Below are 27,605 nucleotides of genomic sequence, written 5' to 3'. Positions count from 1 at the left end.
TAGGCCATTGCACCACTCCCTCAGTTTCTCCCAGCCCCCATATTAAGTGTCTAGCCTAGCACAGAGTAATGGGCACTTTTGTAGGAGCTTCACCATGTATAAAGCATTTGCACTTACATTACCATTCTTTAATGTTTTCAGAAATGTGATATATTAAGGGTTTTTTTTTTTTTTCATGAAGAAATTAAGAATAAATGGATTCCCCAAGACAAATAATGATTTAAAAAGAGGGAAGAAGTCACAGATCTGTGTTTACTATGTACTAATACAGTGTAGTCCCATCTTATCCACAGAGGATACTTTCCAAGAACCCCAGCGGACGTCTGAAACCGTGGATACTACCAAACCCTATGTATGTTTTTTTCCTATACAGACATACCTATGATAAAGTTTAATTTATAAATTAGGCATAGCAAGCGATTAACAACAGTAAGAAAAAGTTATAACAATATACTGTAATAAAAGTTATGTGAATGTTGTCTCTCTCGAAGTATCTTACTGTCCTGAAGCCCCGGGGTGGTGCGGTCGGTTAAGCGTGGTTTCGGCTCTGGTTCTAATCTCAGGGCTGGAAGACTGAGACCGGTGTCTGACTCCTCACTCAGCACGGAGTCTGCTTGGGATTCTTTCTCCTTCTCCCTCTGCTCCTCTACAATCTCAGCGGTACTATTAACCGCAATGTGTGTGATAATTATTGTCTTCTCTCTCTAGACCCGGGGCTCTTATCAGAAGAGTGATGACGTCTGCCTTGCTCTCCACAGAATCCCCTGCACCTAATACAATGCTTGTCACATATAAGCTCTTCAATTTTGTTGAATAAACAAGGACTGAAACCCAAATTTTCTTATTCATTCTAGATTTGACTGGGAAATATTAGGCTGGGAAAAACGTTACAGTGATGCAGAAGAAGGCAGAATGAAGTAAATACTCCTCTAAGATAATGGCATAAATTCCAAAGGACTAGACACCGCTGCGCAGAGGTGGCTGGAGCGGTTCAAAATGGTTCAGCCTAGGACACGACTTCCACGGAGGATGTAACCATTACTAGCGATTCATACGCAGACCAACCGCTCTCCCGCAAAAACCCCGATCACACTCCTGTCCTCTCTTCCGTACAATGCCCCAAGATGGCGGGGCCCGTGATTGAATCCCAGATTCAAGATGGCGGCCTCCGACTTCCCCTGCAGCGTCGCGCGTGGCCACCGCGGCCACGCCCACTTCCGGCACCGCGGCCTCAGTATGGCAGCTATAGGTACTCTGCTTTTGAGTAAGTGGGTGTGGAGTCGGTGGGCTCGGGAGTCCGCGGGGCCAAGTCTAGGACCCCTGAGTTGACTGCATGGCCTCTGCTCCAATTCTGCCCTGTTTTCCCTGCAGGTGTCCGGAGGCTGCACAGCAGCGCGGCGGCTCGGGCGGGCAGCCAGTGGCGACTCCAGTGAGTGCCGGTCTAGTGCGGCTCTGGGGGGTACTGGGGGGGGTACTGGGAAGCCAGAAGCAGGGCCGAATCCTCACCGCACTGTTTTTCTCCACCCAGGCAGGGCCTGGCTGCCAACCCCTCCGGCTACGGGCCCCTTACCGAGCTCCCGGACTGGTCTTACGCGGGTGAGCGCTGACCTGACAGTTGATTCAGTTTCGCCCACAGGGAACGCCCCTGCACGGAGGGCGGCGGGAGAAGGGGGTCAAGGTGGGGATGGGTCTAGTGGACAACGTATTGAACTTTATATTTGGAGTTGGGGGAAGAAGCCCAGTTATTTATTTTGTAAATTAAACTAGGTCTATGGAAAGTAAAGCTAGACAGGATCTTGTGGGGATGAGCAGAAGATAATTCTATTTGGGGGCGCCCCGGGGGAGGGAGTGACAAGATTTTTACGTTTCTCGTGGTGGGACGGTTTTTAAAAAGTTAGAAAGACCCACCGTTCAGTGTGGTGAGTACATTGTTGAAAATTTGGTACCAGATGGAGAGAGAGCTCTTTGAAAGGCTGCCTAAGTGAACATCTCAGAGAGAGGGGTTAGAAGGGTGAGGATTGAGGATGGAGGGCTCCTTTCAGAAAAGTTTCTTCTCTTTACTTAGGGGGGATTTAAAAAAGGAGGGAAAAGGAAAGAAAGAAAAAATAGGTATTACCCCTAGAAGGGAGGGATCTTAGAAAAGTCGAAGCCACTCCCCACTGCCAATGTGGGACTCCAGTCTACAGGTGGGGAAATTGAGACCTCAGAGTTCCTGTGATCACACAGCTAGGTAATAGCAAAGCAAGGACTAGAACTGGGTAGGGGCGAGGCCCCCTTCAACAGGACAGAGACCTGGATACTAATACCCTATTGGATTCTATAGGAGTATGATCCTCAGAAGGATGGTAAAGATTTTTTCCACTTGTTACTTACTGCGGGAAACCCAGCATCTCCTAAAAGTAGTATGGAAGATTGGAAAGACTCTGGAATTGATTCTTAATTCAGGCTTCTGTACTTGCTGACATTGTGGTCTTGGACATGTTACTTAATTGTATCTCTCAGTTTCCACAAAACTTTTGGGCAAAGTTTTCACTGTTTCTTATTTTGTAGAAAGTAAGTGTCCTTTTTCTTCATCTTCATTGTAATCGACTTCAGGTCAGGTCCTGCATTTTTCACCAAGCCAGCAGGTATTTCTGGAATTTGTAGGATGTGCTTATGTGCTTACACTGTACTACAGGGAAACCTAGGGACATAGTCTGTGAAAGTCTAGCTGAGAAAACAGCATGGACATTTTAAAAATTAAATAATAGGGGTGCCTGGGTGGTTCAACCGGTTAAGCGTCTGCCTTTGGCTCAGGTCATGATCTCGGGGTCCTTGGATTGAGCTCCCTGCTCAGCAGGAGTCTGCTTCTCCCTCTGACCCTCCCCCCACTCGTGCTGTCTCCCGCAGGTGTGCTGTCTCTCAAGTAAATAAAATCTTAAAAAATAATACTTCATTGCTCTACCCCTTTCCAAAAGAATTTGAGATGGCCAAATGAAGCAAAAAAACAATAGTACAACAAATATCCCAAGGCAAATAGATGAATATTAAATCATTGGTAGGCACTTTTTTTAAAAGATTTTATTTATTTATTTGAGAGAAAGAGAGCCACAGAGACCACAAGCAGGGGGAGGGGCAGAGGGAGAGGGAAAAGCAGACTTCCTGCTGAGCAGGGAGGCTGATGCAGTGAGCTCCATCCAGGGACTCCAGGATTGTGAGCCTAAGGCAGATGCTTACTGAGCCACCCAGGTGCCCCAATAGGCACTTCTTTCAGGAGAGGGGTAACAGAGTTGAAGAGGTCAGAGTAGGGTTTCTGGGCAGATAGAGCTTTAGGGGGGGGCCTAAGGACAAGAACTGGGCTGAAAGGAAAGGAAAAGAGAGCATTTCGTTGAGGAGTGAGATGGAATTTAGCAAAGACTCATGATGAGTAGAACAGTGATCAGATTGCCTGAGTGGAGGGTTTCTAAAGATAAAACAGGAGAGGGGCGCCTGGGTGGCTCAGTCAGTTAAGCATTAGACTCTTGATTTTGGTTTAGGTCATGATCTCAAGGTCGAGATCTTAAGATTAAGTCCCAGACTGAGCCCCAAGTCAGGCTCTGCACTCAGTGGGGAGTCTGCTTGAGATTTTCTCCCTCTCCCTCTGCCCCTCCTCCTGCATGCTCTCTCTCTCAAATAAATAAAAACTTTGGGGCGGGGGGAAGATAAAACAAGAGATTCAGCACTGCAAAGGACCATTCCAGGATAACGACGGGTAAGTGAAATAGAGTTAGGAGTATGCCTCAGAGCTTATTCTTGGCATACCTTACCCTTGACACTGAGGGATGGGTTTTTGGAGAACGAAGCCACCACAGCTGTGAAATGGGAGAGAGGAACTAGAGACCGGTTCTTCCCTTGTTCCTATTCCAGTGCCTTCACAGGGTGCTGCCAGCCATCTCTAATATCTGTCTTTTTCTTCACTTCCATCTACAGATGGCCGCCCTGCACCTCCGATGAAAGGCCAGCTTCGAAGAAAAGCCCAAAGGGAGAAGTTTGCAGTGAGTGGCTAGAGCCCCAGTCAGGGCAACCTGTGTGTACTTGGAGGGGAAAAATTTACATTTTAATTTGGCTTGAACTGTGCTGACACCTAAGCTCACACGTACCCTCTACACCAGCGTTTTAACAGCTAGAGGTTTTTATGGTACTGCGAGAAGGGAGGAAGAGAGTGGGGCACTCCCAGGGCCGGAACGAGTAGTAGCTGTTCTGCCCTGCATTTTGCCTCCTCCTGCTTCCCATCCCAGGACCCGGTCCCCTTCCCCAGTCAGCAGTGTCATTTTCCAGCTGAAACCTCTGGCTTTGATCTGTGAGTGAAAGGATATATGGTGCAGAGCTCAAGCCCCAGATGTTATCCACCCTGTTTTCCTGTCTGTTTCAGAGACGAGTTGTACTGCTGTCACAGGAAATGGATGCTGGATTACAGGCATGGCAGCTTAGGCAGCAGGAGAAGTTGCAGGAAGAAGAAAGGAAGCAGAAAAATGCTCTTAAACCCAAAGGGGCTCTCCTGCAGAACCCATGACCAAGTCCATAAAAGCAGTTCCTGTCTCCCTTTCCCAGCCTCTCTCTGGTTTTCTTCTCTATCACCTCCATGCCTCATCCCAGCCAGGAGAGAGAGCCTTCACGTTGCCCACCTATCTTCAGAGCACAAGAGCTTGGACACTGGGAAGAACCGCCTGTCAGATCACTGCCTGGAGGAGTTGGCCTAGTGCCCTCATCCCTGGCCCCATTCCAGTTCAGTGGAATCCTGCTCTGGGATACTTACCCCCTTTGCAGGCCATAGGACTGGCCCAACTATGAACAGTAGCTGCTCTGCGAACATGGAAAAGGGGTAGCAGCTCCCCTGGTTTTAGCCAGGCACTCAAGCCTTTAACAGCTCGTACACAGCTCAGGCTGAATGCAGTTACTCATTTAATAAATGTTTTGATGGAAAAGGCTTTCCGGCTGAGGTCCATTTCTTGGCAAGCAACTGGTGTCAGTTTCCCTAAACTTCAGATACAGGGCCCAAGAGGATACCCCCGCGGGGAAGGCTGACATGGGAAGAACCAGACTTGGGTGTTGCGTGTCTGCTGAAGAGTTGGATCCTGAGGTTTCTGTTGTTCTGGCTGAATTCCAGAGCCTGGTCAGAGAGAGGCCTGTACCTCTCAACCCCAATTTGTGTAGGGGAGCCCTGGAGGGGCTCAGCCCCCAATCGGTCACTGTGGCATGGGTACCCAATATCCATCATATATCGCCCACAAACCCGGAAGCTGCCCAGGACCCAGGGAAACCTTTCCCATTATTGATCATGGATTCTGGGAGAAAAGGGCCTCTGCTCCCATTGCAATATAGAGCACTGGGCTTTCTTTCCATTTTCCTGCCACAAACTTGTAATAGTTCCTGGATCTCTAGTATTGCTGGAGCTTCCCACCTGACCTAAATTCTGTCCAGCCTCCTTTATGCCTTCCCTTGCTTTCTTTCCCTCCCTTCTTACCCCCACTACCTCCTTCCTCTCTCGCTGACCAATGCAATTCTGGGATCTTAGATTTCGCTGATGGTCGAGTTTTCTGTCTCCCACACTTTTCCTGCTTCTTTTGGGCTGCTTTTCCAGATCTAGCTCCCAGCCTCTTATCTGTCTCTCTTCCCCACTGTCAGCTTTAGCTCTCCCTCCCCCTGCCCTGGTTCTCCCCCTGCCCTGCATATCTCCACCTTTTGTTCTCTTGTTTAGGCAGTCCCTGAAGATTTTACTACCTCAAGGAATTGCCTTTTTCCACTGTGGAGGGGAAACTAAACCCCAAAGTCTGAACTCCCAATCTCTCTTGTCTAACAGTTTCCCTGAACTTGATTTGCCTTTCCCCACATTCCATGGCCTTGCACCTCCTTCCTCCCCAGCCAGTTTAAGGAGCAGCCAGATTGCAAATGATGATAATTAAGGGAGTGCATTTGTCTTTTCCACAAGGATGGGACCAGCGTGGTTGTGGAGCTGATTGATGGGTAGTTGGGTTTTGTTACTGTTGCAGGTTTTGAGCAGGAGAGGGATGGAGGTGGTTGTCCAGAACAAGGGGCATAGTTTCAATTTGGTGGAGCCACAGGTCCCAGCAGACAATCTCCAACCCAGGTGTGGTGGACATGGAAGACCCCTACCAGCAGCATCCCAGACTCTGAACTTATCTGCCCGAGCCGCTGAGCCTCCCAGTACTTCCACTCTGAGGTGAAACAAACGCTGAATACCAGAAGAATCAAGGCCACCTAAAATATGCTTAGGGGGAGAAAATCTCCCACATCCCATCCCCTGGGTCCCCCCCACCCACCCCAGACCCCCGTCCTTAGCTGTGGCCTCAATCCCTGCAGATGGCAGCCTCCACCACAGAAAGGCAACTTTGGGGTTTTTTTTACCCGGCTCTTGGCTGTAATTGGATTCAGGCTGAAACAACCACGTCCGCACGGGAAAGGAGGGCATTGGCGCGGGGGCGGAGAGGCTGTAGGAGAAGGGAGGGACCAGAGGAGTGAGAGAGGGCTCGCGATGCAGTTCGCAGACTAAGCAGAAGAAAGATCAAAAAACGGGAAAGAGGGGACGAGCAAACAGGCGCTTTCAAGAACAATCCCCTCATCTCCAAGCGGACAGCGCTCGAGGAATCCAAATTCAGTGCCCACCGAAGACAAAGGCGCCCCAAGGGAGTGGCGGCGCGACCCCAGGGCTTGGGCCCCCGCCGCGGAGCCCGCACGGCTGGCTGCCGGGACGGTCGCGGACCATGTCTCCTGCCCCACGGCCCACCGGCGGTCTGCTGCTCCCCCTGCTCACGCTCGCCACCGCGTTCGCCTCCCTCAGCTCGGCCCAAAGCAGCTTCAGCCCCGAAGTAAGTGAGCTCCCCGGCCCTGCCGGCAGTCGCGCCCGCCGGGGAGGCGAGCCGGGGGTCTCCAAGGGGACAGCCCCCTCTTTGGAGAGCAGGGCGCTCGGGGTCTCGGCCGCTCCAGCCCGCAGCAACCCCCTCCCTTTCCTTTCCCTCCTCAGCTCCAAACTTCCAAGTCGATCCAACTTCTGCCTCCCCCTGCCAGCCCCCCTCCCGCCCGCCGCCGCCGCCGCCGCCGACTTGCTTTCCCAGTCCTTTCCTGGGAAGAGCTTTACAGCTGGGGCCCACCCGCACCCTCCCCGGTCCCCCGGGCTCTGAGCTCAGCTCCAGAACCAGGAGGGAGCTTGCTAAATACTTGGGACTCCGCTCAGCCCCGGCTCTGCCCTGGTTTCTTGTCCTGTGCGCGAGTCCGTTGTTTCTTCAACTTTCCAGCCCTCCAGCGCTCTCCCGCCCGCGCCCGCCGGCCGGGGAAGGCTCGGGGGGACGGCGCCGCGGCTCCGGGGCCCCCCACGCTGCGCGCCTCCCGGGCGGTCCGGGCCCTGGGCGGATGCGGCCGCCGCCAGGTGGGGTCGGGGCTGGACGGCCGAGCCGCCCCGGCCCCCAGCCCACCCCGCCTCTCCGCGCCGACCCCTCTGTGTCGCGGCCCGGAGCCCTGGCGTCGAAGGTCGCGGAGCTGGCGCCCTGGCCGCCTCTCCGGACACACAAAGCTCTCCTTGTGAGCCGGGGGTTCGCCCGGAGGCCGCCTCCTCCCTCTGCCCCCCCTCACCACCACCACCACCACCACCACCACCACCCCCGCAGCGGCGCCTTTAGGCTCTTCTAGTTGCTTTTCTTAATGGCTTTTCTGTGGTAATTGCAGGGAGACTGAGGGCATCGCACTGGGGAGTGGGGAGAGGGCCGGGCCCAGGGCACCCGCACGTGTCTCGACTGCCTCGGTCGCCCCCCCAACCCATTCCCCGACGCTGTCCCACCGGCCCGGGAGGAAGCCGCGTGGGAGTTGTCTGGGGAGGTTTTTCCTCTCTTTCTCACTCTCTCTCTCTTATTTTGGGGTGAAGGTGGGAGACGAATTTGATCAGCTTCTTATTTTGGGCCATCCCAACCCACTCAGCCCGGCAGGGCCTGGGTGCGGTCGGGAGGGGCCGGGAAGGGCCCCAGAAGGGGGAAGGGATCTGGACTTGGCTTCCTCCCTCTTGGTCCTGGCCCTGGACCCACCCCCGGAGGAAACATCTCCAGAAAGAACACACTCTCTCTGTCCCGAAGGGATCTGAGGTTGAGAAGCAAAGCGTGGCCCTAGGAGTGGGGGTGACCAGGGAGAGTGCAGATCTGCCCTGGGGCTAAGCCTGACACGGTCCAGCAGGAGGGGGCATCCTCTCCCCTGCCTGGAGCCTGGAGTCTTCATCGGAGGCCTGCAAGGAGAACTCCTAACAAAAGAAGCCTGGGCATCTGGGGGCTGCCCACTGCCAACTTTGCCTGCCCTGCCTTCCCTCCCCTGCCCCACTAGGCCCCCTAGGGGAGGGGCGGCAGCCCTGGGCCTGTTTTAAGTGGGTCATGGGCAGTCCCAGTGCCAGAACCACCATTTGCTTCTGGGCTACGGAGGGGTGGGAGGCAGAAGGAGGGAGGAACAGGCCCAGAGGCTCCCATCCAGGGCCTGCTGGAGTTTGCCAAAGTTTCCCCCAACCCACCCACCTTCTCCGGGACTCCTAGGCCAGAGGTGGGAGGGGTTCTCTGGACTTCTCCCCTAAGGGAATACCTCCAGACCACTCAGTTTTCCAAGACAAAGCCAGCCAACTGAGTTTTTTGACCTAACATAGTTGCTCCCTCTCCAGGCCAATCTAGAGGGTGAGCTGGGGTAGCCAGGCCTCAGGCAGCCGGGTCCCTCCCACCAGGCCTCCAGAGTCCTGCACCAGCTCCAGGACAGCCCTCTCCTCCCGAGGCCTGTCTGGCACTTGGCCCTTCCCCCCCACCCAGCCGCAGACACAAGAGTCCTCTCTTCTGTGGTTCCTACCTCACCTCCTAGTCTTCTCTGTGGTTCTTGCTTTGCTCAGAGCCTAGGCCTGGGAGGAGAGGGATGGGGGCACTTCCTTTCCAGGCCTCGAGGCTCTCTTGACTGCAGGGAAGTCCCTTTCTTGCCTAAGTCTCGCTCAGACTCCGAGATCTCTGATTCTCACAAGGCTCCATTTTTCTCTTTTGTATATGGGGTGGACGTTGTGGGTGTGAATATTTAGACCTGCCTACTTTCTTGAAAGACTCATCAGGGAGAGGGATTTATCCCAGGGCTCCTGGATGTGGATCTCCCCACGTCTCTGCCACCCTCCATTCTGTCATTCTACCCTCAGAGAATTCCCCTCAGTTTCGTTCCCCGAGGGTTGAGGGGGCCTGACTTAAGTCCTCCTGACTTCCAGCTCCAGGAGTAGGCCACTCCCATCCTTCTCCAAAGCTGAAGCAGCCGCTCCCCGACCAGGGGTCATGGGCCTGCGGGGTGTGTGCCCCACAGGTGAGGCTAAGGGCAAAGGGGGTTTCCCGCGTGCCCAAGTACTCCCAGGCCACTGGCTGTGGCATCAGCCAGCACAGGTCAGGGCACGTCTGCAGCGCCTGCGGACAGCAGCCAGGTAGGCAGCACCCCGCTCTGCTCCCACGTGGTCTGCCAGAGGTTAAGCTTGGCTCCCTCCTCTACCCCTGAGGAGGCGCTCTCAGAGGCGGGGAGTGCTAAGGTTGTTCTGGCCAGGCCCGTCGGCTGGGGAAAGGCTGGGTTGTTTACATCTCGGGCCCTAACTCCCATCAGCCTTGGGGGATCACTTCCCAGAACCCTGTTGCAATTCTTGTCCTCGCGGGCACATGTCCCCGGTCAGCTGCTCCTGAATCACCCCCAGCCCCAGTGCAGGAGCACTGCTCCGCCCCCAGGGCCTGGGCCTAGAGGTGAAGGGCCTCGGGAAGATCCATCCTGACGACCTGGGATAGGGGTTGTGGCACCCAGCGGCGGCCTCTACGCTCCGAGCTTCCATCCTAGGCAACCCGCAGGCCCCCTCTGAACTCCTGAGGAAGGCGAAGCTGGAGCAGGGACCAAAGTAGTATCTCCACTGGAGAATCCGAGTATCTTCATATTCCATATATAACTTGGCTCATTTTACTTTTCAGGCTTTAGGAAAATACTCCATTGTTCTTGCAATAAAGGCCGTATTCTATGTGCCTTTCAATCAAATACTGAAAACCTAACTTTATGTTAAGGCAATATGCCAGCCTTTATATTATGAACAATTCACAACATACCTCAAGTACAATACTGTCACCGAGTCTCTACCACTACCCCCATCTCCCACTCCCTCTACTGAGAACCTCAAATGGGCCTTTAGGACGCAAGCCCTAGGTCAGGCGCTTGGATACAGACAGAGGCAGGATCCTAGCTCTGTGGCTGGATCACACCCCCACCACCTCCAAAGGTCCCAGCTTCCGGTCTCAGCAGCCAGCCTCAGCCCTAGCTCCTGTTCCGCACTCTCCTTTCTAAAAAGATATCAGCTGTGAGGGTCCTGGAGGCATGGCATCCCTGTCCCAAGAGGGTCTCATACCAGGACCAAAAGAGAGCCCCCTCAGCCTCCCTGCCTCCACCCATCATGAGAACAACCCACTCGCAGGTAGGACATGCTATATTTACAAGAACACTGACACAGAGGAGGAAAGTACTGGAAGGAATCTCAGCTCTGAGAAGACATCCTAGGACTCAGTTAAGCCCTCTGGGCTCCCATTCTCAAGAGTTACAGCCAAAGTCCAGAGCCGTGGCTCCCCACCCCTGTTTGAGCCCACAGCCCCGAGAGGACAAGTCATACTGGGGCCTGGGCCAGAGTTCAGGTCCAACCTGGGAACTCCTCCAGCCCCACTGCCAGAGCCAGGCTGGGAGCTCGTTGCCCTTTCCTCCTAAGCCAAGGGTGCATGCCAGATACCAGGGGGAGGCCGAGGCTCCCCTCGGGCCAAGTGGAGATGCTCGAAGCCACACTCCTCTCCCTGCAGGCCTGGCTGCAGCAGTATGGCTATCTGCCCCCCGGGGATCTGCGCACGCACACACAGCGCTCCCCCCAGTCCTTCTCAGCTGCCATCGCTGCCATGCAGAAGTTCTATGGTCTGCGCGTGACGGGCAAGGCTGATGCAGACACCATGAAGTAAGTGCTAGACCCTGGCAGGAATCCTGCATGGCACCCAGCGACAACACTGAGCACAGGGACATTGCTACCTGCGCGCCTGCCCCCTGCCCCCTCCCCCAACCCCACACGCTGGTCAGACGCTGGTCCCCACCCTCTCCTATTCACCCTGACCCCGTAACCTTGGCCCTTCCGAGGCCAGGCACTTCCCCTCTCCTCTGAAGACCTTTCTCTTGAATATGCTGCCCTGACCACAGTCCTCACTGCCTAGGGCCATGAGGCGTCCCCGTTGTGGTGTTCCCGATAAGTTCGGGGCTGAGATCAAGGCCAATGTTCGAAGGAAGCGCTATGCCATCCAGGGCCTCAAATGGCAGCATAATGAGATCACTTTCTGGTGAGTCCAGCAGGCAAGTTGCCTTTCTCACATCAGGGTCACCCTCCCTATCAGCTGTGCTAACAGACTCAGAGGCCTCCTGTCCTACTCACCTCGATCCCTGTGAAGCATCCTTGGGAGTGGGGAGGAATGGGGCTGTAATCCTGCAGGAAGGTGCAGCCTGTGGGGGGTGCACCCCAGGGCCAGAAAGCCAAAGCCTGGGGGGCCCCTGAGCCCTCAGTTCTTGGGGCAGAGGCATCCCGCACGAGGCAGCAGGAAGAGCCAGGCAGCAAAGGTGGCTGGGCGGTTCAGTCAGGCCTGGGAAAGTACAGAGAAGGAGAATTGTATCGGTTGTGATCCTAACACACTCCCATCCTCTCCCCATGTGGCTGGACCTCAGCATCCAGAATTACACCCCCAAGGTGGGCGAGTATGCCACATTCGAGGCCATTCGCAAGGCATTCCGTGTGTGGGAGAGCGCCACACCACTTCGTTTCCGAGAGGTGCCCTATGCCTATATCCGAGAGGGCCATGAGAAGCAGGCAGACATCATGATCTTCTTCGCTGAGGGTTTCCATGGTGACAGCACACCTTTTGATGGCGAGGGTGGCTTCCTGGCCCATGCCTATTTCCCGGGCCCCAACATCGGAGGGGACACCCACTTTGACTCTGCCGAGCCCTGGACTGTCAGGAATGAGGATCTGAATGGTGAGCGAAGTAGCCCTGGGACTCATTTATTTTGGGGAGTGTCAGTACCATTTGTAGTGGGGGCGGTTCTCCTGCCTCCTCCCCAAACCTCAAACCCCCAAGTCTCTGGGCTACAAAGATCTCCTAGTCTGACTTCCAGTGAAAGCAGGATTCTTACTTTGCTCCACTTATATCTGGTCCCTTTGTCACCCAATAATTGACTTCCCAGTCAAAGACTTCCCACTTCTCTGGGCAAATGTCACCTCTAGCTCCTGGGAGAACCTGGGGCCCAGATGGGACCTCAACTTCCCTTAATACACGCCTTCCTGGGATTGGTATCTGGCCCCAGAGCACCCTCTCACCTCCAACCAGAATAGATTGCTGACTGGCTTTGTGGCTTTTGGGGTGGAAAACATGACAAGCAGGCTCAGGTGTGAAAACGAAGCCTCTGGTGGGAAAGCAGGGAGTCTGAGGGAAGGGACCCAGGCTGCCCTCATCATCCTCCCCATCACTCCAGGGAATGACATCTTTCTGGTGGCTGTGCACGAGCTGGGCCATGCCCTGGGCCTTGAGCATTCCAATGATCCCTCGGCCATCATGGCGCCCTTTTACCAGTGGATGGACACAGAGAACTTCGTGCTGCCCGATGACGACCGCCGGGGCATCCAGCAACTTTACGGTGAGTAATCTATGCCCGTATCTGCTCCTTCTCCCCTCCTGGTCTCTCTGACCTCTGCATCCCTTCCCTTCCCCACGCCCTACGGTCTGCCCCCTGCCTCCACCCACCACCCACTCCCACTTTTTTCTTTTTTTTACATTATTTCTTCTACATGTTTTATTCTTCTCCCACTTTTGAGTCCACCTTTCCTGTCCTTTCCCACCTGATTGCTTCAGCCTCCCTGCAAAGGGCCATCCACACCTTTCCAAGGGGATTGTCTGCCCATACGCCTGTTCTGTCCTCCCCCTCTGCCACAAAGTCTGAAGTGCCTCTCATGTTCTCTACACCAGGGAGTCAGTCAGGGTCCCCCACCAAGATGCCCCCTCAACCCAGGACGACCTCCAGGCCCTCTGTCCCCGATAAGCCCAAAAACCCCACCTATGGGCCCAACATCTGTGACGGGAACTTTGACACCGTGGCTGTGCTCCGAGGGGAGATGTTTGTCTTCAAGGTGAGAGGAAGAAGGGGGCCGCTGTGGGGGATGGGAGGGCTCTAAGCCCAGCAGGCTGGGTGGAAACAGCAACAGGAGGACTGAGAACTAGAACTGAGACAGTGGGAAGCTTTGGGGACCAAGCCAGAGGACTAGCTATAAGACAGAATGTACTGTCCCCACCTCGACGCCTTCTAGGAGCGCTGGTTCTGGAGGGTAAGGAATAACCAAGTGATGGATGGATACCCCATGCCCATCGGACAGTTCTGGCGGGGCCTGCCTGCATCTATCAACACTGCCTACGAGAGGAAAGATGGCAAGTTTGTCTTCTTCAAAGGTAACCAGGCATTCTGCCCGCGTTCTCTGGCTATGGGAAGAGTCTTCTGGGAGGAGTGGGTTCCACTCATCTCCTCCGAAGACCCGAGAGCCCCAGGGGAACCCTGATCCTGCCCTCCTTTCTCCTCTGCAGGAGACAAGCACTGGGTGTTCGACGAAGCTTCCCTGGAACCTGGCTACCCCAAGCACATCAAGGAGCTGGGCCGAGGACTGCCTACTGACAAAATTGATGCCGCTCTCTTCTGGATGCCCAATGGAAAGACCTACTTCTTCCGGGGAAACAAGTGAGACCTCAGCCCCTTGGCCCCAGGCCTCCCCGCTCAGACACCACCACCAGATTCCCTCGATTCTGGAGAAAGACCCACCTACCCCGGGGATGGTTCCCTGGACAAGTTAGTTGCTGCCTGAGCCTCTGCTGTTGCCTGGCAACAGACAGCCTCCATTAGGTGCCGAGTGAGTGGGAAGTGACCGGGTCACCACTGCAGACCTGGTCATTTGGCGCCTCCTGCCCCCAGCACCGTGCCTCCACCCCAGCTGCCAGGCACTGTCATTAAAGGCTAGTGGCGGCTCCTTGCAGCCTGGGACCTCCCATCCACCCCCACCTTCCGCCCCTTCCAGCTGCAGGCCCTCATTACTCAAAACCCCTGTCCCGCGCCCTGTCCGTAGCCACCCTTTGCTCACTGGTGAATTTAGTCCTGGGCCCCGCTACCCCCTGAGGACAGGCCCAGTGCCCGACTGCTTCCCCTCCCCTCCTCTCCCCCAGGTACTACCGTTTCAACGAGGAGCTCAGGGCAGTGGACAGCGAGTACCCCAAAAATATCAAGGTCTGGGAAGGAATCCCTGAGTCTCCCAGAGGGTCCTTCATGGGCAGCGATGAAGGTGAGGGGCGAGGGAGGTGTCCGTGAGGGGAGGATGGGGACAGCGGGCTAAGGGAGAAGGGGCGGCAAGCCGGACAGGACAGTATGGTCGGGAAAGCAGTGTTGACGAGGACGCCGGAACCCTTGCCTTGTGCCAGGCTCTGAGCAAAGTGCTTTCCGCACATCGGATCCCCAAGCCCCCGCGCCCTTCCAGCCTGGTACTAGAACTAGCCCGGTTTACAGCTGAGGCCACTGATGTTCCCAGAGGCTGAGGGATGAACTCAGCTGGCTCGCACGACTCACAGATTTTCTTTCCGCTCTTCCCTCTCTGTGGCTTTTCCCCGCCGCCTTCTTGCTGCCCCCGGCAGTCTTCACGTACTTCTACAAGGGCAACAAGTACTGGAAGTTCAACAACCAGAAGCTGAAGGTAGAGCCAGGCTACCCCAAGTCAGCCCTGCGGGACTGGATGGGCTGCCCGGCGGCGGGCGGCCGGCCGGACGAGGGGACGGAGGAGGAGACGGAGGTGATCATCATCGAGGTGGACGAAGAGGGCAGCGGGGCGGTGAGCGCGGCCGCCGTGGTTCTGCCCGTGCTGCTGCTGCTCCTGGTGCTGGCGGTGGGGCTCGCCGTCGTCTTCTTCAGACGCCACGGGACCCCGAAACGACTGCTGTATTGCCAGCGCTCCCTGCTGGACAAGGTCTGACCCCCACTGCCGCCCGCCCACTCCGACCACGAGGACTTGGCCTCCGACGGCCAGCGGCAGCAGGTGGTGGTGGGTGGGCTGCTCCCACCTGTCCCAGGCCCCCTCCCCCCCCGCCCCCCGCCTCCCTGCTTCTTTGTCCCGCCACCGCCTCTGTCAGCCTCAGCCCTGGCATTGCTTCTTCCCTCCATGGGTCCCCCGTCCGCCCAGGGGCCTCTGTAGCTTGGTGTGTGTCCAGCCCCATCTGAATGTCTTGGCTCTGCACTTGAAGGCAGGACCCTCAGACCTCGCTGGCAAAGGTCAGATGGGGTCATCTGCTCCTTTTCCTTTCCCTGACGTAACTTTAACCTCTGAACTCTGACCTCAGGAGGCTCTGGGCACTCCAGCCCCACAAGCCCCCGGGTGCACCCCATTGGCAACCTCCTACCACTCTTTCTGGCTTAAAGGAATCTCATCTTGTTGAGGGGAGACCGACCCTGAGAGAGTAGGAGCGGTTGGGGGGGTGGTTGGGGAGGGCCACACAGCCACCCTAAGACCTTGGGAGGAAAGCTCAGAGTCAGTCCCCTCCGCAGCAAAGATCTGCCTCTGCCCCGCCTGGCCCCAAGAACTTCCCCAGGAGCCTGAGCCATAAGGAGCTGGAGAAACCCTTGACAGTCCTACCCCCGCAAATGTCAGCCTTGGCTGGGGATGTCAGGGTTAGAGGAGCTGAAACCAGGGGCTGCAGCTACCGGAAGGGGGTGGGGGGCAAGGAGAGAGACTGTCTGGAGCCCTGGGGGTGAGCCTGAAGGCCACAGAAAAAGACTCTTGCTCAAATGCAGGCAGCTGGGATAGGGACCAAGGGGCAGAGCAGTCAGGGGGATAGGACAGGACCAAAAGGCTAACTGGGGGAGGTGCAGTGGGAGTGGAGGGCCGGGGGCCGGGCAGGCCAGGCCAGCAGGGACACCACAAGGTGGGCTGTGTACCCAGGGGAGGGCATATTTTATCGGAGCTCTGAGGAAGGGCCGGAGAAAGGCACACCTACTCCACGTTGGTGCCCTTCCTCCAACCAGAGTACACGTATGGGAAGGGTGGGGAGCCCAGAGAAAGGAGCAGAGAGGATACACATCCAGGGACTGGTGACTTGGGACCTTCATGAGGGTGGCCATCTAATTAGGGAGGCGACCAGGGGCGGCAGCCTCAGCTGGCTTCAGTGAGGGGGCAGGTGCCTAGGTGGGTCTCGTCAGGTTAGCCCCTCACTTTCTGATGCCCCTGCCCCTCAGCCCATCCTTCCGGTGTCCTGCCTCCTCTCCCCCACCCAGCCCACCCATTCAAAGTCTCCTCTGGCCACCAGAGGTGGTCATGGTACCGGGGACTTGGGAGAGTGAGACCCTGTGGGGGCAGGGAGAGGGGAGGAATGTCAGGGTGGGGGTGTGGGGGTGGGGGGGTATGGGGGGTGAACGGTGCTGGCAGTTCGGCTAAATTTGTCTTGTTTGGGTTTTTTTTGTTTTGTTTTGTTTAATGTATATTTTTATTATAATTATTATATATGAATTCCCTTCAAATCGTTCCTTTTTGTTAACAAGGGGCATGGGAAGGGTGGGGGTGGGGGGGGCAGAGGCATCCGACCCCAGGAACCTGCAGGGCGGGGCTGGGTCAGTGCCCTCTAAGGACATTTTTGACCTTGTTCAACCTTTCCACAAAGAATAAATGGTGTTTCACATTCTTTGTGTGGCTGCCTTCTCTCAGAGAGGTGAATGGAAAGCATGCCTGTAACCGGTGTTTTCTGTGACGTGGGGTTTCGGTATTTTTCATAAAGGAATATGTTTATTCTTGGTGGACAATGGGGATTCAGGGCCATAGCTGGGAAGGAGGGCATACCTACTCCATGGAGGCAGGGAAGTGGTCCACAGAGCCCAGCCACTCTCTCCCAACCCAGCTAAGGGGTTACCTTCGAGGCCCAGAGCTGCAAAGGCAAGAGGAAGTGGTCAAGCTGAGGCCACTCGGAAAATCTTCCTAAATTGCATTACCCTGTCCCATGATCTGGCCACAGAACCTCCGTTTCCTCAGACCTCTCTTTCTGCTGCTGGGGACTCCCAGGATCATCTTTGACCTCAGGCAGGCCCTTGACCCCAAGCCCTCCGCATCTAAGCCTCTTCTAGACCTGGGGGGCTCCAGCTGCAGGGGCAGAAGGAACACCCAGGAAGGACAGACAGTTGCCTGTGGCCAATTAAGAGCAGCCTATCTCTGGCAAAACAGGAATCTCACCCCAATTGCCCAGGAGAGGCAAGACGGTCAGGTCAGAAGGGAAGAATAACAAGGCTTTGTTTCTTCGAAACTGCTGCCCCAGACAGGGTTCCCAGGCTGTCGACCCACCCTTCCTCCGAAACCAGCCTGGAGGGAGGAATAGCTCAGTTGCTGAGTCAGCTCAGCTGAAGGGGAGCAGCCCTCTTTCTTCCTCCCCTTCCCTTCCTGCCTTAGCCCAGCCCTCCCTGGGCTCCAGCCCAGGCCCCCTCCTCGGCCTTCCTCCAAGAGCGCTGGCCCCACCTAAGGCCGGTGGTTCTATCCAACTGCTCTTCAGGGCTGGTTGGTGTGATTGCTTTGGCAGAAGGGGTACCCCACCTCTCTGCCATCCAGGGACCCTGACCCTATGCCTGGCCTCCTCCACCTCTCCTGCCAACAGCTGTTGGCACAGCCTGTGTATCTCAGTGGATTTGGACACCACCTCCCTGCCACCCTCACCGGAGGGGATGGTGACCCAGGGAAGCTGGCCTGGGAAAGTCAGGGGTTGTCTTGGGGTTGGGGGGAGGCAGGGGGCTATGCATGTTGCAAGGAGCTCAAAGATGAGCTCATGGCCCCTTTGTGTTTTTGTGGCCCACATCTGGAGGCAATTACAGATGTTATCCAGCGGGAGTTCTGCAAAACACAGCTGGAGCCAGTCGTGGAGCCTGGGGAGGGGGGGACTGCCAGAGGGAAGAGGAGGGGGAGCCTAGGGCTGCCACGGCTGGAGTGCGGTTTCCCCATCACGAGGAAATTGTTTGGCCCTGATTCTGGAATCACAAGATGCTCTCTGAAGCCAAGGGGGAGAGATGGGAATGGAGGACCAGAGACAAAGGGGGAAAGAGGTGGAAGAGGCTTCCCGAGCAGGGAGAATTGTGGGGTGGAGGCCGGCAAGGTCCCGTGCTTCTGACGTGCCCTGGGCCTGAAGGATCCAGCCCAGGGAGGCCGCCAGAGACCCTGGGAGGTGCCTTGCTGATCGCACAGGGTCAGGCAGGGTGAGGGGAGAACAGAGGTCCCTGCTGCTTGCCGAGAGACCTGAAAAGGCCGCTTTCCCTGGCCCTACCCCGCTTTGTCCGTTGGGCCTGACCCAGTTTCTAAGGTTCCAAGTTCCTGTATTCGAAAGCAGCACATGTGAGCTAGAGCAGCCAGGAGGGAGCCAAGGGGAATCTGCGAGGAGCTTTGGGCAGAACCCAGGGAAGCGGCTTCAGAGGGGACTGCGGCAGGGGCAAGCGCTGAGGAGAGGCACTGCTCGGCCCACCACGGCACCCCACACGTTTGAGGAGGGGAGCCACAGACTCCCTTCCCCAGGGCTCCTGCCACCAGCGGGGCCCACACCTCCCAGGCTGCCAGCCAGGTGCCGGGTCAGCGACACGAGAAGGGAAGATCGAAGAACGAGCTGGGCCCTCTAGAGAAGAGAGGACTGAGCAGAGTGACCCCTCACGCACAACCTGCCCAGCCCTGCTGGTCCTTCACTGTCGCTCCCCTGAGGCCCCTTCCCTGCACGCTGACAGCCTTCCCAGTCCTCTTTCCCCTCCGTACTGCCACTTCCCTTTCCAGCCAAAGGGAGGTGGTCAAAAACCCAACATTTGCTGAGGTCCTCGTGACACCTAATGACACAGGCATGACCACTGCCCCTGTGTTACAGGTTTGGAAACTGAGGCCCAGGTAAGACTTCCTTAAGGTCGGGGCGCCTGGGTGGCTCAGTTGGTTGGGCGACTGCCTTCGGCTCAGGTCATGATCCTGGAGTCCCGGGATCGAGTCCCGCATCAGGGTCCCTGCTCGGCAGGGAGTCTGCTTCTCCCTCTGGCCCTCTTCCCTCTCATGCTCTCTGTCTCTCATTCTCTCTCTCGCAAATAAATAAATAAAATCTTAAAAAAAAAAAAAAAGACTTCCTTAAGGTCGTAGCTCGGTAGTCCAAAATGAAAACCCAGGTCTGTCTGATTTTTTTTTTTCTTCCCTGTGTTGGTAGATTCTGCCCGTGTCTCTGGGTGTCTCTTCCAGTGTGGCCCCTGCGTGGCTGGGTATGTGTGGCAGTGTGTGTTCTGGGGATCTGATGGCCCACGAGTGCTCGCTTCTTGTTCCTGCAGCAGCATCAGCATGGGGAGTAGGAATGCGGCAGAAGGGCTCCCCCTCAGGAACCCGCTTTGCCTGCAGTCACCTCCCTTTTGGGGGACAGGGACAGGGACTCTGAGGGAAGGAAGGAAGCAGCAGGAAGGACTCAGAAGCCAGAAGGACTGGGGGGCACGAATGGCAGCAGCTAGGGGAGGGATGGGGCTGGTGAATGGCTGTGACGAGGGCCTAGGAGGATGAGAGCCTTCTCGTTCCCTAAGGCCCCAAGGGAACCCCAGTCAAGGCTAATCCATTGTCCTGCAGTCCCTGTACCCCCTTCTTACCCAGCCCCCAAATCGGAATTAACTTCCTTTAGGAGACCAATGCCTGCACACCTAACCTGGGGCTTTCGGCCTTTGCCCCTCAGACAGTCTTGGGAGACTGGGGAGACCCAGAGGCCGCCTTCAAGGGGGCTGGGCACTTGGGGCCTGGAAAGGAGGCAGGCCTGACTGGCCAGAAGCCACCTTTCAAATGAGCTCACACACATACTTTCCACCCTGGCCCAGGGCCGAAGGCTGAGCGCCTTCCAGGCCAGCCTTCCCCAGCCAGGCCCAGCCCCCTCTGTCCTCCTCTGTCCCTCACCAGTCCTGGAACCAGGGCCTTTATGGCAGGATTGGGCACCCCAGGGCAGGGCCGTTGCCACACCCCAAGGGAGCAGCTTCCACTGCCTCCATGCTGAGGCAGCACTCCCCCGCTCCCCCAGGGTACCTTATTTTTCCAGTGGGCCCTTTGTGGCTTAGAGGAGGAGGAGACCAGTTTCCTGCCCCCACAGACCCACACCTGAGTGGGGAGGGGCAAGAGATGGCCCAGAAGAGGTGTCCACACTGCAGTGAATTGGCGGAAGGACTTCTTGAAGTAGCTCATTGACTCAGGGACCAGACCAGGTGTGGGAGCTGCCTCACCATGGGTCACATCCTGCAGGCTCACACACTTCACTTCCCAATTGGGGCACTTCCCTGATTTGGGGCAGGAAGGGGTGTGGGTGGGGCAAGGCCAGGATGACCACAAGGGAGGGGAAAAGACTGGTGCCTCCAAAGGCCTAGCGGATTCACACACACGCGACAAGCTCCAGCTCATTTCGATCCAGCCTGTGGTCAAAGACGTCACCCTTTGCTCAGCTTCCAGAGACATGGAGCACCAGGCCAGAGAGCAAAATCAATTCCCAAAAATGCTCTCCTTGGCCACTCAGTGTCTGGCTCTGTGCTCGGAGTGTGGTTGCCCTGACCGTATATTCTGGATCCAATAATATTATCTTCCTGGGGTTCTGTGCATTAGTGTATTCAGACATGGCAGACAATTCCTCCCACTTTGGATTCGAAAAATATGGCCACTGCAAGCAGATCACACAGCCTGCCGCAGCCCTCCAGGGCACTGATGGGATACTTCTGTCAAGGAATGACTATGATTCACAATAATACTGACCCCACCACAGCCACGGGACAAACATGTTCTGTCCTCGCTTCCTTACAAAGGAGTAGTATGGTGCTAGGCACGCCAGAGTCCCTTAATAAAAGTTTGTTGACTTAAAGGAATGCCTGGGTGGCTCAGTCAGTTGGGCGTCTGCCTTCAGCTCAGGTCATGATCCTCGAGTCCTGGGATTGAGTCCCGCATTGGGCTCCCTGGAGCCTGCTTCTCCCTCTGCCTCTGCCTCTCTCTCTCTGTCTCTCATGAATAGATAAATAAAATCTTAAAAAAAAAAAAAAGTTTGTTGACTTAAAGGGATGCCTGGGTGGCTCAGTCATTTAAGCATCTGCCTTCGGCTCAGGTCGTGATCCCAGGGTCCCGGGATTGAGTCCCGAATGGGCTCCCTGCTCAGCGAGGAGCCTGCTTCTCCCTCTGCCTGCCGCTCCCCCTGCTTGTGCGCTCTCTCTCTGACAAACAAATAAATAAAATCTTTAAAAAAGGGAAAAAAAAAGTTTGTTGACTTATATTGCCAGTGAAAGTTGTGAATTACACAAGCAAACAGCTGTAGCTGGGAATATATAAGTACTGTACACATAAGTATAGAAGTATTATGTATACGTATCGTAAAAAATCATTGAGCTGTAGGTTTTAGTACATTTCATGAACTTGACTGTATATTTCACCTCAATCTTTAAAAAGTTAAAAAAAGAAAGAAAAATATATCAAGGTAATGGGTTCATAATTCCTAAACATTTGTCCCTATGGCCTCCTCATGTGTCCCCCACAGCCTGCCCTTAATCTGGGAGTGATCAGCATCGGGTTGTGTTAACCCAGAGCTTCTGGAAATACCAACCCTTCAGGCGGTACCCTCAGGCCAGCCTGCTCTGGACCCTGGCCTGGGGGGCCCACACAAAGTTCTCTCCTCCTGACACCTGCCAGTTGTCCCCAGAGTCTCTGGAAGAGCCCCCCCACCCCTTGCCTGCACAAAACTGCATCTAAATTCTGGGTGGAGGAAAGCTGGACAAGGGGCCCAGAAGAACACCCACCCCACTCTCCGGCTGGCCACCCCCCACTCTGGGGCAGAGACCAGCCGGGCAGGGTTTGCGGGGCGATAGCGCCCCCTTGTGCTAGGTGTTGGCGCTGTGAACCAAGCCTGAGAGGCATGGGCCAAGCCAGGCCCCCGCCACGGGCCACGGATACCGGATAGCGCCAGACTGTTCCTGCCCCCTTTCCACTTTCCATGTTTCCACCCAGGACACCTGTACTTAAAGGGGTGGGACTATGGGCGCAACAGGATGACAAGCCTTAGCCTTCCAGCTGCAGAGAAGAAAAAGTCAGAGTTTCCCTCAGCTGTCCCTGTTGCGGGGGTTGGTGGGCAGCCCTCGAATAACAACGGGAAGGAAGAGGGAGTGGAGTTGGGGTGTGGGAGGAAGTAAGGGGCCACTTCGGGGCCCTCTCAGAGCTCCTCCGAGTCGCCACGCTGCCCCCCTGTGGACGCCTCAGACACTGATCGCTCCACGATGCCCTTCCCCTGGGCCCGACCTCGGAATGCTTTGACCTTTGACCGAAGTGCCAAGACAAGCCGGCCTCCCTGCCTCCTTTATCCGACAGTGAGCATTTCTGTGTCACTTCCCTGAGGCCTTTGGAGGTCATGCCTCCTCTTGGGGCGCCTCTAACCTGCACTCATCCTCCTAACCTCATCCCCACCCTAACCTCATCCTCACCCCAGGAGGATCCTTTAATCCCAGTCTCACATTTATAGGGCTCTTCAATCTTGTACTTAAAAAAAAAAAAAAATGCCTGTAGGTATTTTGTAACTATCACTATATTATTGCTGTGTTTATGCTAAGGGTTTTCATTTGTTAAATAGAAACATTTAAAATACACCAAGTAGGGCGCCTGGGTGGCTCAGTTGGTTAAGCGACTGCCTTCGGCTCAGGTCATGATCCTGGAGTCCCTGGATGAGTCCCGCATCGGGCTCCCTGCTCCGCAGGGAGTCTGCTTCTCCCTCTGACCCTCCCCCTTCTCATGTGCTCTCTCTCATTCTCTCTCTCAAATAAATAAATAAAATCTTAAAAAAAAAAAAAATACACCAAGTATTGGGGCACCTGGCTGGCTCAGTCAAGTAGAATATGTGACTCAAGTAGAATATGTGATTTCGGGGTTGTTAAATTCAAGCCTCATGTTGGGTTTAATGATTACTTAAAAAATAAAATCTAAATAATTAATTAATTAATTAATAAAATATACTAAGTATCTTCAAAACCATCTTAGTATTTAACTTTGTAATCTACCAGACACCCCCAAAATGGACATGATTTGAGGTTGTTCCAAACCTCCGAGGTGTGTCTCCAACCCAGCATCTCATTCTTTCCAAAGTGTAAGGAAACTTGCTCCTATAACCATATGGCAGGGTCTTTAATCCCCACTCCCTTCAAACACAGAAGTTTCCACATCTTGAAAAGCTCTCTCCTGGATATTGCTGCAGCCTTGAATGAGTTCCCTCATATCCCCCTTTTCTGTCAAGCTAAAGTTTTTCAACAGCTGTCTGCATTCCTTCACTAGTCATTTTTTTAAAGTTTTTTAAAGTTATTTATTCATTTAAGTAATCTCTACACCCAAAATGGGGTTCGAACTCACAACCCCCAGATCAAGAGTGGAATGCTCTCTAACTGAGCCAGCGAGGCACCCCAACCAGTCATTTCTTTCTTTCTTTTTTTTCCAATCAGTCATTTCTTTTTAAGCTAAACTCCACATCTGTGGAGGCAACCCAGACATTTACTGAAACTTCTCCTCTATTTTTTTTTTAAGATTTTTAATTTATTTATTTGACAGAGAGAGCGAGAGAACACAAGCAGGGGGAGCAGCAGAGGGAGAAGAAGAAGCAGGCTCCCCACCAAGCAGGGAGCCCGACGCGGACTCGATCCCAGGACCCTGGGACCATGACCCGAGCAGAAGGCAGACGCCCAACCAACTGAGCCACCCAGGCGCCCCTGAAACTTCTCCTTTAAAAAAAGAGGGGAGCACCTGGGTGGCTCAGTAGGTTATGTTTGCCCTCTGCTCAGGTCATGATCTCAGGGTCCTGGGATCAAGCCCCATTTTTATCTTCTTCTTGGGGCTTCCCCCTCAGCGGGGAGTCTGCTTCTCCCTCTCTCTCTGCCCCTCCCCACTGCTCATGTTCTCTCTCTCTCTCTCTCTCTCTCTCAAATAATCTTTTTTAAACAATTGAAGTTTAATTAACATACAGTGTTATATTAGTTTTAGGTGTACAATAAAAATATGGAACACTTCATGAATTTGTGTCATCTTTGCACAGGGCCCTGCTAATCTTTTCTGTATTGTTCCCATTTTAGTATATGTGCCGACAAATTGAGCACTGAAACTTCTCCTGAAAGGGCCCTCATGACCGCGTTCCTCCCACCTGAGGTTTTCTCTCTGCTTTCACTGTGTTGGCCTCATGTTAGCATTGAACACAACTTGCTTCTAGAAGCTTCTTTGCCCTTGTTTTCTGGGAAGATATGCGAAATTCACAGAGTTGCCAAGGAATCCTGAAGGTCCAGGACTTCTGCCCTCTGCATCAACCCTATCTGTACCCTCAGCTCCTGTGCCTCAAGCAGGGAATAGACTGACTTTCCTTATTTGCTCTCTTAATTCCGGGCTCTGCCCTTCAGACTGCACGGAACAAACAAATTCTTGTTCCATGCTATAGCTCTTCAAATATTTGGATCTACTTTTCATATATTCAATCCCTCACTCAAATTAAGCTTTTCTTTAGGTGAAAAGACTTTCTAGTTCCATAAACTGCTTATCATATGACATGGCTTAGAGACCCCTCACCAGTCCTAACACCCTCCTCTAGACTGATTCATTATATCAATCTTTTTTTTTTTTTTAAGATTTTATTTTAAGGTAATCTCTACACCCAATGTGGGGCTCAAACTCACAACCCGGGGAGCTTTGTGCTTCACCGACTCAGCCAGCCAGGCGCCCCCATTGTATCAGTCTTTTAAAACATAGCTTCCCGAACAGAGAGAGGTAGTATCACGTGATGGTTAGGAACAAGGGCTCTGGAGTTACACAAGCCAAGTGGGAATCCAGGCTTTACAACTTACTAGTTTGGCGGCTGGCAAGTTATATCACTTTACAGAGCTTGCATTTCCTCATCTTTAAAATGGGGCTAATAGGGACGCCTGGGTGGCTCAGTCGGTTAAGCGTCTGCCTTCAGCTCAGGTCATGATCCCAGGGTCCTGGGATCGAGTCCCGCATCGGGCTCCCTGCTCCGTGGGGAGCCTGCTTCTCCCTCTGCCTCTGCCTCTCTCTCTCTATCTCTCATGAATAAATAAATAAAATCTTTAAAAATATAAAAAATAAAAAATAAAAATAAAATGGGGCTAATATTTGAAAGAGTAGTTGCACAAATTAAAAGATGTGATCTGTGTGATGCCTAGGACTGGCATTCATTCGGCAAACATTTATCGAGTACCTACTTTGTGTCAGACACTGTTTTTGGCACTGGGGATACACCAGTAAACAAACAGATCCCTGCCCCAAGGAACTTACATTCTTTTTTTTTTTTTTTTAAGATTTTATTTATCTATTTGCCAGAGAAAGAGAGAGAAAGAATGCACAAGCAGGGGGAGAAGCAGGCAGAGGGAGAAGCAGGTTCCCCACTGAGCAAGGAGCCCAATGCGGGACTGGATCCCAGGACCCCGGGATCATGACCTGAGCCGAAGGCAGACACTTAATGACTGAGCCACCCAGGCGCCCCAGGAACTTACATTCTTGTGGGAGGAGCAGGCAATAAACATGATAAATGACTAAAATATATATAGAATATTAGATAGTGATAAGAACTTTCCAAGTTTTTAGTTCTGCATCCTTTTTGATGAACAATTCCCCCTTTATTATTATTATTATTTTTAAAGATTTTATTTATTTATTTGACAGAGAGAGACACAGCGAGAGAGGGAACACAAGCAGGGGGAGTGGGAGAGGGAGAAACAGGCTCCCCGCAGAGCAGGGAGCCCGATGCAGGACTCGATCCCAGGACCCTGGGATCATGACCTGAGCTGAAGGCAGTCGCTTAACCAACTGAGCCACCCAGGCGCCCAAACAATTCCCCCTTTAAATCATTTTTCTCTTCCTGCATTTTACTGCAAGTATTCAAGGGAAACCAGGCTGCTTCCTCAACACTTCGCTTCGAAATTTCTTCAGCCAACTGGGGCGCCTGGCTGGCTAAGTCAGTACAGCATGTGACTCTTGATCTTGGGGTGGTGAGTTTGCGCCCCACATTGGGTATAGAGATTACTTTAAAAAGAATTAAAAAATTTAGGGGCGCCTGGGTGGCTCAATCGTTAAGCATCTGCCTTCGGCTCAGGTCATGATCCCAGCATCCTGGGATCGAGCCCCTCATCAGAGTCCCGCATCAGGCTCCCTGCTCAGTGGGGAGCCTGCTTCTCCCTCTCCCACTCCCCTGCTTGTGTTCCCTCTCTCGCTCTCTCTCTCTCTGTCAAATAAATAAATAAAATCTTAAAAAAATAAAATAAAGAAATTAAAAAAAAGAAACTTCTTCAGCCAAATATCCAATTTCATCACTCACGAGTTCTACCCTCCAACAAATACTAGGACACAAACACAATTCGGCCAAGCTCTTTGCCAATTTATATCAAGGATCTCCTTTCCTCCAGTTTCCAATTAACATGTCCCTCATCTCCATCTGGGACCCAGGCAGAGTGACTTTGACCATCTATATTTCTATCCACATCCTGTGCACTACCACTTAGGTAATCTAAGGAGACTGAGGTCTATACAGCTCTCTCCTTCTGAGCCTTCACAAGAATCGCCCCTAATGGTCCTCTCACAGCAATGGTAGCTTTCTCTAAGCATGCACCTCTGGCTTCTGACCATTCCCCAGGTCTAAAGCCACTTCCACATTTCTAGGCATTTGTTACAGCAGCACCCCAACTTCTCAGTAGCAAGCCTCTGTCTTAGGCCATTTGGGCTGCTATAACAAAATACCACCAACTGGGTAGATTTATTGCTCACAGTTCTGGAGACTGAGAAGCACAAGATCAAAGCACCAGCGTGGTCACCTGCTAGTGAGGGCTCTCTTCCTGGTTCACCGCCACACCTCCCCACCGTGTCCTCTCATAGTGGACAGGGAGGGATCTCTCTAGGGCCCCTTTTATAAAAGGCACTGGTCCCATTGTGGGCTCCATCTCATGGACTTAACATGTCCTGAAGGCCCACCTTCTAATACTATCATCTTCTGGGGTTAGGAAATCAACATATGAATCTGGGGGCTGGGGGACACAAACATTCAGACCATAGCACCGTGGCTCCTGCACGTGCTAGAAGTTTCATCTTGAGCAAGTTATCTGACCTACCTATGACTCAGTTTCCTCAATTATGAAAGGAGGGCAAAAATAACACCTACTGCCTAGGGGTGAGCTGTGGTGAGGATTAACTGAGATAATAAATGTGAAGTGTTTAGAACAGTGCCTGCCATAGGCAAGCAGTCTACCAAAGTTAGACACTTTCATTCTGAAAGCCAAACATCTGCCCGTTTTCCACTACTTCCACTATTTCTCAAAATTCCTCAAAGATTTCCAAGAACATCTCCACAGGCTCCTTCCTAAATGTACCTGATGGTCTAGGATGTGATTTATATGGGCCCGGACACTTAAACTCACTAGATTAATTAAAACTTAAACTCATTTTAAGCAACTATGTCCTCTTTAGTTTTTTCCTATCGTTTTGGGGCTTG

At 53.8% G+C, this 27,605-nt stretch overlaps 2 protein-coding genes and 1 non-coding gene across 4 annotated transcripts; 2 read left to right on the top strand and 1 right to left on the bottom strand.

The window, feature by feature from the left end:
* The first annotated feature begins 1,202 nt into the window (after window positions 1-1,202).
* MRPL52 (mitochondrial ribosomal protein L52) lies at window positions 1,203-4,946 on the top strand. Of its 2 annotated transcripts, none has more exons than XM_034994127.1 (5): window positions 1,203-1,249; window positions 1,372-1,429; window positions 1,529-1,596; window positions 3,949-4,013; window positions 4,391-4,946. In XM_034994127.1, exons 1-5 carry the CDS (start codon window positions 1,237-1,239, stop codon window positions 4,529-4,531), a joined length of 345 nt encoding a protein of 114 aa, XP_034850018.1. In that variant the 5' UTR covers window positions 1,203-1,236; the 3' UTR covers window positions 4,532-4,946. The 2 variants fall into 2 exon arrangements, with proteins under 2 accessions (XP_034850018.1, XP_034850017.1); XM_034994126.1 differs by having other exon boundaries at window positions 1,207-1,264.
* Window positions 4,947-6,481: 1,535 nt separating this feature from the next.
* MMP14 (matrix metallopeptidase 14) lies at window positions 6,482-16,477 on the top strand. Its single transcript, XM_034994690.1, has 10 exons — window positions 6,482-6,845; window positions 10,842-10,990; window positions 11,241-11,363; window positions 11,743-12,050; window positions 12,547-12,708; window positions 13,038-13,198; window positions 13,376-13,514; window positions 13,647-13,797; window positions 14,277-14,392; window positions 14,739-16,477. The coding sequence occupies exons 1-10, from the start codon at window positions 6,741-6,743 to the stop codon at window positions 15,071-15,073; spliced, it is 1,749 nt and encodes a 582-aa protein (XP_034850581.1). The 5' UTR covers window positions 6,482-6,740; the 3' UTR covers window positions 15,074-16,477.
* A 7,635-nt stretch (window positions 16,478-24,112) lies between these two features.
* Window positions 24,113-24,216, bottom strand: LOC118003829. The gene has a single exon (XR_004677444.1). It is a non-coding gene; the product is annotated as a U6 spliceosomal RNA (small nuclear RNA).
* Window positions 24,217-27,605: the final 3,389 nt, after the last annotated feature.

Source organism: Mirounga leonina, unplaced genomic scaffold (assembly GCF_011800145.1).
Source record: "Mirounga leonina isolate KUSES-001 unplaced genomic scaffold, KU_Mleo_1.0 Mir_91, whole genome shotgun sequence".
In the NCBI taxonomy this organism is placed as follows: domain Eukaryota; kingdom Metazoa; phylum Chordata; class Mammalia; order Carnivora; family Phocidae; genus Mirounga; species Mirounga leonina.
This window is presented reverse-complemented; position numbering and strand designations above follow the sequence as displayed.

Coding starts and splice junctions, on each gene's coding strand:
- MRPL52 (XM_034994126.1), top strand. CDS start 1,237: ATGGCAGCTATAGGTACTCTGCTTTTGA. Junction 1,265..1,371: donor TATAGGTACTCTGCTTTTGA/GTAAGTGGGTGT, acceptor TTTTCCCTGCAG/GTGTCCGGAGGCTGCACAGC. Junction 1,597..3,948: donor CCCGGACTGGTCTTACGCGG/GTGAGCGCTGAC, acceptor TTCCATCTACAG/ATGGCCGCCCTGCACCTCCG.
- MMP14 (XM_034994690.1), top strand. CDS start 6,741: ATGTCTCCTGCCCCACGGCCCACCGGCGGTCTGCTGCTCCCCCTGCTC. Junction 10,991..11,240: donor GCTGATGCAGACACCATGAA/GTAAGTGCTAGA, acceptor CTCACTGCCTAG/GGCCATGAGGCGTCCCCGTT. Junction 13,199..13,375: donor GGGAGATGTTTGTCTTCAAG/GTGAGAGGAAGA, acceptor GACGCCTTCTAG/GAGCGCTGGTTCTGGAGGGT.